Source organism: Phycodurus eques, chromosome 21 (assembly GCF_024500275.1).
Source record: "Phycodurus eques isolate BA_2022a chromosome 21, UOR_Pequ_1.1, whole genome shotgun sequence".
Classification (NCBI taxonomy): domain Eukaryota; kingdom Metazoa; phylum Chordata; class Actinopteri; order Syngnathiformes; family Syngnathidae; genus Phycodurus; species Phycodurus eques.
The window spans coordinates 2,765,264-2,773,998 of record NC_084545.1 but is presented as its reverse complement, the minus strand read 5'-3'; the positions used below and the strand labels follow the sequence as shown (position 1 = coordinate 2,773,998).

General features: G+C 39.3%; 1 protein-coding gene across 2 annotated transcripts; it reads right to left on the bottom strand.

Moving 5' to 3' along the window:
- Window positions 1-236: 236 nt before the first annotated feature.
- Window positions 237-8,051, bottom strand: pxdc1b (PX domain containing 1b). Of its 2 annotated transcripts, none has more exons than XM_061666051.1 (5): window positions 7,611-8,051; window positions 3,581-3,672; window positions 3,387-3,504; window positions 3,196-3,307; window positions 237-2,032 (listed from the first exon to the last, which is right to left on the bottom strand). In XM_061666051.1, the coding sequence occupies exons 1-5, from the start codon at window positions 7,864-7,866 to the stop codon at window positions 1,909-1,911; spliced, it is 702 nt and encodes a 233-aa protein (XP_061522035.1). In that variant the 5' UTR covers window positions 7,867-8,051; the 3' UTR covers window positions 237-1,908. The 2 variants fall into 2 exon arrangements, with proteins under 2 accessions (XP_061522035.1, XP_061522036.1); XM_061666052.1 differs by having other exon boundaries at window positions 3,433-3,504.
- Window positions 8,052-8,735: the final 684 nt, after the last annotated feature.

Here is an 8,735-nt window from a genome sequence, read left to right as displayed (position 1 = left end):
AAAATATAATAGTATTTGTATATATCATTTTTTTATTATAATTAGAACATCTTAAATGATGTCCTATTTTTATACTATTTTTGATTCATTTGTAATCACTTTTTTTTTATTTATTTGTATTTACTTTCTTGAAATGAACGTTAATGTGGTCCCGAGCAGGAAGGAGAATGACTAGAATGGGCCACAAGATGGCGCTAGAACACTTTAACAAAGAGCCTGTTGCTTGCTCGCTCCTCATCATTTTATTGAAAATATTTATTGGTTTTAAGATGTTTGAAATATATATTTTAATACTGTCAGAATAGTTAACAGAGGATTCACAACATAAACATTCCTGTCATTATAGTCCTCATTAGACTCTTTCTGGTTATTCACATTAAGATAATAAAATGTAATAATTAAAGCTTTCATGATATTTCACTATTATCTGTCATGGTTTTCATCATTGAATTTGATTGGTGTACCAGTATTCCGTACAATATACAGCAGGATAGTTACAATTAACTTTCTTATGAAGGGTAACCGGTTCTTGAGAGCAAAAACTTCTCAGTGAGAACGAACTGTACTTTCTTTTTCTCACTGGCTGAATGGCAGTCATGACTGTGTTACTAAACAGATCCATGCTGAGGCCTGATGTGCCAGCTTTGTGAGGCTTGAATGCCTTGGCATTTGCAGGGGGGCACAGTTCTGGATGTGGGTTGCCGTGAGGCCACGTGGTGTCTTCTGCTTTTAGGATTCGTATGACAAAAGCGTATTCATTTGCACACACACACAAAAATAAACAGCACAAGTTTACAATTTTCCGTTTTGTCTGCCGTCGATAGCTGATTGAAGGCACTAAAGGGAAGCAAAAGTGCAAGCCTCAAGCGGGAGGGACCCATAGAACACAAAAGAAAGCTGTTTGCCTAAAAGTTTAAAGAGAGGCCATTTTGAGTACACTTGTTCCCCCCTGCAGTGGACTCCCACGTTCAGGCACTCAGAATGAACCCACTGACCTCACACGGCACGGCATTTGGTGATTCAGAGCATCACATGAGCCCAGCTCTTCCCGCAACATTGCACTTGTGTAGCAAGGCGGCCTAGTGGTTTAGCACATCAGCCTCACAGTTCGGCAGTGCAGGGTTCAAATCTCAGCTGTGGAATTTGCATATTCTCCCTGTGCTTGTATGAGTCTTCTGCAGGTCCTCTGGCTTCTTCCCACATTTGATTTTTTCTTTAGGTTATTTTAGGTTAATTAAGTTGCTAATAGGTGATTGTTTCTATGTATGAATTTGAGCTTGAGTGTAAATCTGAGCGTGCATGTTTGCTTGTCGACCGGACCAGGGTGTAACCCGTTTCTCGCACAAAGTCAGCTGGGATAGGCTCCAGCTCACTCGTTACCCTAATGAACAAGCGCTATAGAAAATAGCTACATGTAAGTCAATACAAGGATTACAAATCATTCTAGCAAGAAGCCTGCTATCACCCTTATGTGCAAATTCAGCTGCATAACATGAAACATTAAAGGACCCACGAAGGGCTCCAGGTGGTACACCGGGACGGATATTTGGTTTTGCCAGTTCCATGAGAAATAATCCATCGCTTAAGCAGTCAAAGCTTCAAAATCCGCCACACAAATCCTCTTGTGAGCTCGTATTAGGCGCACCAAAATAGCGCAGTAACCAAAGATGGCAGAAAAAGCTTCCTAACGACTTATTGTATTCCCACACGAACTACATAATCTGTGTTAAACAGCTGATTTCGAATTTAAGGTGGCCAGAAAGCACGTGTCGTTTGGCCACGATGTCTTCCAGGATGGATCACCGGAAAAGTCAATCAGGTGCCATCTTGCTGGTGGTTTTCCCGTTCCTGCAATGGCTCAATAGTTCCTACGGCGAGCATCGCGTGTCCGTCAAAGACGCGTTCATCTCATTCCAGGATATCAGTCTCAAACGGGACAAGGTGATAGTAGGACAAGTTGGTGACATACGCTTCCGGTTCCCCGTCGCACGCGTCCCCCTCCATAGGCAAGAACTCAAGTCCGTCCTCGTACCTGGCAGAAGAACCAAAGAATGCGTCAAGTATGTAAAACATTGTGCGTGAACCACAGTGGGGAATGTGCTCTGCTCCTTGCTTCCCATGCACACCCAGGGAAGGAAGAGGTGCACAGGGAAACTTCCTGCTGTATTAAGGGGTGGAAAAGGACAGTCTTGACTTTACATTACAAGGAGCAGCCTCACACTTCCAGTTGAGAAAGTACTCCACATTCGCCAGGGGAGAAAAATGACATTTTTCCCAGAGGGAAGTGTTCCTTTAGAAATGTTTAACTTGGCATACCAAATCCATGGGAAAATTTAGATAGCTAGCTAGATAGACAGCTAGCTAACTAGCTAGCTAGCTAGCAGATAGATAGATAGATAGATAGATAGATAGATAGATAGATAGATAGATAGATAGATAGATAGATAGATAGATAGATAGATAGATAGATTGATTGATTGATATGCCAAATCCATGGGAAAATTTAGATAGCTAGCTAGATAGACAGCTAGCTAACTAGCTAGCTAGCTAGCAGATAGATAGATAGATAGATAGATAGATAGATAGATAGATAGATAGATAGATAGATAGATAGATAGATAGATAGATAGATAGATAGATAGATAGATAGATAGATTGATTGATTGATATGCCAAATCCATGGGAAAATTTAGATAGCTAGCTAGATAGACAGCTAGCTAACTAGCTAGCTAGCTAGCAGATAGATAGATAGATAGATAGATAGATAGATAGATAGATAGATAGATAGATAGATAGATAGATAGATTGATTGATTGATATGCCAAATCCATGGGAAAATTTAGATAGCTAGCTAGATAGACAGCTAGCTAACTAGCTAGCTAGCTAGCAGATAGATAGATAGATAGATAGATAGATAGATAGATAGATAGATAGATAGATAGATAGATAGATAGATAGATAGATAGATAGATAGATAGATAGATAGATAGATATATAGATAGATAGATACTGTTGCACTTGTCTGTATTTGTTTGCTAAATAGATGACAAGCTACAGTGTTCATGTTTCACTTTGACCTAAAAACCAAGGTACTTAGTGAATTTATGCTGTACCGGTCCGCCGCTAAATTCTAATACGTGGCTACTGTTAAAATAATTCCGTTTCATAACTTCTTGTCTTCGTTTTAACACTCACGTGTGCTCCACAGAGTCTGTGGAAGGGGGTCTCTCCTTCTCGTCCGGCAGCTTTTGATCAAACACGATGGTTTCCGTATTGGCCAGACAGAAGCCGTTCGAGCGCATGATCTCTGAAAAGTATACAAACATGTGTAAATACAATTAATACCTAATCAAATACAAACAACGCAACTTAAGAGAGTTCATTACCCGATATTTTGATCGGATTTTGGAAGCAGGGCTGGATTCTGTGCACCTTATCGTTCCGGAGCACCTGGTCCAGCGGCGAGCGCTCAAAGAAAGTCAGCATTACCTCGGACCTGGAATACTGCGGACGCGCCATCGAATGAGTGTAAAATTGCCGTAATGTTCCCACTTCTCTGTATAATATATTGTTGAGCCACCTTGCACGGCATGTTGATTGCATTTTTCAGCAGCCTTTCCACCTCGTTTAGCTTCTCCTCAATGTCATTTGCTTCTTTGATTTTCACCAGGCCTGTAACGACAGCATTGCAGGGATGCCTTGAGATGGACATGAGGATTTTCTGCCTTGGCAAAGGTCTCCATTCAAACACTTCTCTTATGTTTAAGGTGTGCAAATACTTTATGCGTATATAATAGTATAGTGTAATAGCATTGCATAATCAAGCCTGTGTTGACATTTTACAACATATATGAGGAAGTGAGGGGGTGCACATAGCACATTTGGCAACTCCTCCCATGAGTGGTCAGCAAAGCGTCACTTAAGGATGATGTAAACAGTCCTGCTATGTGGAAGGAGTGAGTAAGACGGGCCTGCATAGCGACACTGCTCATCAGTCTTGATGACAGACTCAACACCAACCAGACTCCACCCATGCAGGAAAAGAGCTTTCCTAGGACTTTGTTGCGTGTTATTTTTGCTAAATGATCTTTAAAGACCTTCTGGTTTCCTGCACTGACTTCCGGGCCAGTGTAGTCCTTGAGCTATGGATTAAAAGAGAGATTAAGTTTGTCGAATTATCCAGGAAGTGGTTTGTATTTAGTTCCGTACGCGTTATCTTTTGTGAACAACGGTTGCCTTCCTCCTGAAAAAGAACGCAGACCTCCACCAAGGCTAATTTGGTTCATCGGTGCGAGGCGTCTTGATTTTCAGCAAAGTTGGTCGGTCGTTCGACAGCAATCAGATGTAGCACGCAGTCTCTAATTGGCAGCTATCATCTGCTAAACATGTGTCGACATCTTGACACTTTGTCACGTCACCACGAACCCTTTGCACCCTCCAACAAGCACTTTCTTGTTCCCCTTTACAGAACAACCTTCCCACTAAGCCCCGGCCAAACACGCTGAATATTCATAGGGGCGATTTATATCGATCTATGCTAGGGGCGGGACGTGACCATTCGCAAACTGCTGAGTATTTAAACTCTCCCGTGAGCAATGGCTTCCTGTCTGCTCGAGCACATGGAAGCTACGTAGCCGTCAGAGGCCGGAGCGGGGGCTAAATATAGGAAGTGCAGTCCTCTTGCTCAGTCGCATCATGACATCAGTACGCCTTTCTTGTTGCCTGGACGCGGAACAGACACAAGAAAACAGAGGCGGTGGAATCGCTTTTGAACGTGTCGGAACGAGGAAAGACAGCCAAAGGCGTACCTAACGTGACAGTGTGCTCTTCCCAGTCCCCTCAACAACCGTGTCTGCTATTTCCGTGCAGCAGCAGGAAGGCAAAACATTCCCGGTGCAGCTGCAGAGATGTTTTTACAAATATTTGTCTGTCCACACCGCAGAGAAGTGACACTATTGCACTGAAAAGGGCGTTGAAAGCAGTGGTGGGAAGTATCCAAGTTCTGGTGCTCGAAAATTCTCTGTCTAAAGTGCACATGCAGTACATGGTGGCGATATGGATTGAGCCTTACCGTGAATAGAAAAATCCGCCATTAATTGAAGTCACGCTAGAAATGTATAATTGCCTGTATACGCCGCAAGATGGCATCAAAGCACTAGATAAAGCTCCTCAACTCACATCAACATAGTTCCTTGGCACCCGGATGCCACAAGATGGTGCCAAAGCAATACTTATCTGTTATCCATATGAACATTTGCAAATTTCCCCATTGTGGACCTAATAAAGGTTAGGTTATCTTTCGGATTATTATTATTTATTTTATTTTTTTTACTTTTGAAACGAATAGATGAATTCGCAAATCGCATATCCGTCTGGGAACACCGTACAAGTGAGGTGTATACGTTCAGTTGTTATCTTGAGCTAATTTAGCGTTTTCTGTTTATCAGTTTACAACGTTAGCAAAGCTACGGGTAAAAGTTGTTCTGATAGCATACAAGTTGAGCCAACACTGGCTAGCGCTTAAATAGCTCAAATTAAACCCTTTATTGCTCAGTGAGCAATAAAGGGTCAATGTCATTATGTCTCAAAAATGTTCTCGGACAATTGACTGTCTGTTGTCGTAATAGAGCGGCTCCAACTACCGGAGACAAATTCCTTGTGTGTGTTTTTTTTTTTACATACTTGGCAAATAAAGATGATTCTGAAATAGGTTTCTTTTTTTCCCTCTCAGTGTGAGCACTATGTAAGTTAATAAAAGAAAGAAACAATTTTGTGTGCGTTTTTTTTTTTTTTACTGTGGCAAGTTATCTAAAAGGGTATTGTAGATAATAGACATGAAATATTCATTTTTGCTTATGTACATTTCAGTCTGTACTTTTTTACCTTCACTTAAGTAAAGGAGATGAATTGTACTTAAGTCTTTTTTGACAGTATCTGTACTTTTACTTACATACAGAGTGTAAGTATGTTTGCCACCCGGCCTCTAATTCAAAGTTGTGTCACTTGTTCGCGTAACACACACTTCTAGCGCATTAATAGACACTGACCTTTGACCCAATATAATGTTACCCCTGAGTCATGAAACAGACTTAAATAGCAGCAGCTTTCGTGTACGTTCAAAACCTGCATCACATGTTGGTCAACTGCCTTAAATCTAAATACTGATGTTAAGAAATGCACCAAAAGTCAACTTATAGGTATTTCCCAATGAGAAATGCAAACTCCAGCAAGTAGATCTTACTGCTTTTTGTTCCTAAATATTGATCGCACGCATTAGACTCTGCTCTACTACAGGCTTCCGGCTGCTACTGTGACATCCAAAAGTGGACTTTGTTCATCATTGACCCGTCCAAACATGTCAAAGTGACCAAATTTCAGAAGTTGTGACTCACGCAGATGATTGTTTGTTTCCTTTTATGGACACGCATCATCAAGCGGTACATTACGATTATGACGCGAGCTACCGCAGGGAAAATGTGAACGAATCAGTTTTTAAAAACATACTCTTTTCTTGTGCTAATATTGCAACCTATTAGAATAAGTTGTGTTTTGTCACTTTTGCTAAAAACCTCATGAAACTGTTTGAGTTCCTTACTGGGCAAAGAGGAAATAAAATGATTAATAATAGAGAAGTCACTGTACCACATAGGAACTTATTTCCTGGTAAAGATAGGTTGCGGTAAATGTATATATTTTTAATAGTCAGACAGAGAGAGAGAGAGAGAGAGAGAGAGAGAGTAAGAGAGAGAGAGGGAGAGATTTTTTTCTAAATGTAATTTATTACCCCCCCCAAAATATTATTTTATTAAAATAATTTCTTTGAGAAAAAACACTTTTTTAAAATAAAATATATTTTTTTATAATTGAAAACAATCTAATTATTTTTTAATTTTATTTTTTACATAGAACATAAGAAGAAATATGTTTTTTTTTTTCTTAAACAATAAAAATTACTCAGAAATATAATATGGAAAATTTTTTGATTTTGTAAAACATAAAAATACTCTGGAAAAAGTAACAAAAGTGCAAATATTCTTTTAAATAATATAGTGAATGCCAAATGAAAATGATTTTTGTCCAAATTTTTCAATCATAATCCTCATAAAAATAGCTTTTTCTGTAGCAATAAAAAATAATCTGATTTTCATTGACGTATTCAAAATACTTTATATATATATATATATATATATATATATATATATATATATATAAGAAAATGTATACATTAATGTCCAGTTAAAGTATTTTTTTTCCAAATTGTGAGTTGTTTTATCCCCCCAAAAGAGTAGTAAAAAAAGCATGTTTTTTTTTTTTATTTGTCTTTTTTTTTTTTTTAGTTATTTGACATGAGCTGTTTTGTTGTCAAAATGCATTTCTACAGTTGAGGCGCCCTATTTATGTTTTTTTTTTTTTCACAGCGTTAACTTATATTTTGGGGGGGGGGGGGGTGGGGGGGATTGAAAATGATGAAAACTATCGTAGGGGAAAAATAAGTGCAGAAAAGGCAAGGGGGCCCCTGGAGTCACAAGCCCACGTCAACGCCCTTCACTATACGCCCCTGGCACAAAACCACACTTGAACGGTTTTTCCGTGAGCCTCCAGCGACCGACCTTCGGTGAGGGGCGAGGCGGACAGGTCTCCGGTGTCCTCGGGGAACGAGTCGTTGAGGCGCCGAAACAGTCGGCCCAGGTCCGAGTAGCTGCGGTGCAAGTAGAGCACGTTCCGGTCCGACCACTCGGTGCGAATCTCGAAGAAGTCCTCCTCGTCGCCCCGCGGGCTGATGAGCAGCCTCCGGACGCCGTTCACCCAGCAGTCCCGCACGAACATGTTGACCAGCGACGTGCCCTCGAACACGGCCGAAGCCATGCCGCTCAGTCCGGCATGCCGAGCCGCTCCGAGTGGATCCCCAGATGGAAGACGGAAGACGGAAGATGGACAACTTTTTTTTCTTTTTCTTTTTCTTGTTCTTTTCCCCTCGAAGCTCGGCCCAGCAGATAAAGTCAAACGTGGCGTGATTGAGGCGGGAGGGAAACTAGACTATGACTTTTGAAGAAGTCATTGCAAGTCATAGATAACGCCCATTTTGAAGGAAAAAAAAAACAAAAAACACTCCCAAATTGTTGCTTCTTCTTGGCGATGTTAAGTTGTCATAAAATATATTTATAAATTAATTAATTTATAGCAAAAATGCATTTTGGTCAAAATTCTATCTGTTTTTTTTTTAAATTCCAAAACAAAAAGGAAAATAAGTGCTGTTCTGCTGAAACAATCAAAATGCTCAGATTTTATTTTTGAGGTTTTACAGCTCTAATAATTTATGTATTGCATATAAAATATTGAAACAAATCATGTGTATTGTAGAGTGAACATTTACTTTTGTACACGTTCTGTCAGATTGGATTTAACCGAAACATAAAAAATAAATGTTTTTCTTAGGCAGTCAAAGACATTCAAAATAAAATATTGTTTTCAATTATATTTATTTGTAATTAGAAAAAAAATTAAGCATTAAAAACAAATGATATAATCGATTGCCAATAAAGATTTTTCAAGATTTTGTGAGGTAAAAGTACAGAACAAAAAGAGAAAAAAAATGTAGTTTTTGGGAAACAATTAAAAATGCTAAGTTTCTTTGTGAACAATATACAAATAATAATAATGTACAAATTAATGAACAATTATTGTTTTCCAATTTATGTGAGTTTTTTTAAATCCAGCACATAAAGAAAGAAATG

Coding starts and splice junctions, on each gene's coding strand:
- pxdc1b (XM_061666051.1), bottom strand. CDS start 7,866: ATGGCTTCGGCCGTGTTCGAGGGCACGTCGCTGGTCAACATGTTCGTG. Junction 3,673..7,610: donor CGCCTCGCCCCTCACCGAAG/GTCGGTCGCTGG, acceptor CTGTCGTTACAG/GCCTGGTGAAAATCAAAGAA. Junction 2,033..3,195: donor ACAGACTCTGTGGAGCACAC/GTGAGTGTTAAA, acceptor TTCTTCTGCCAG/GTACGAGGACGGACTTGAGT.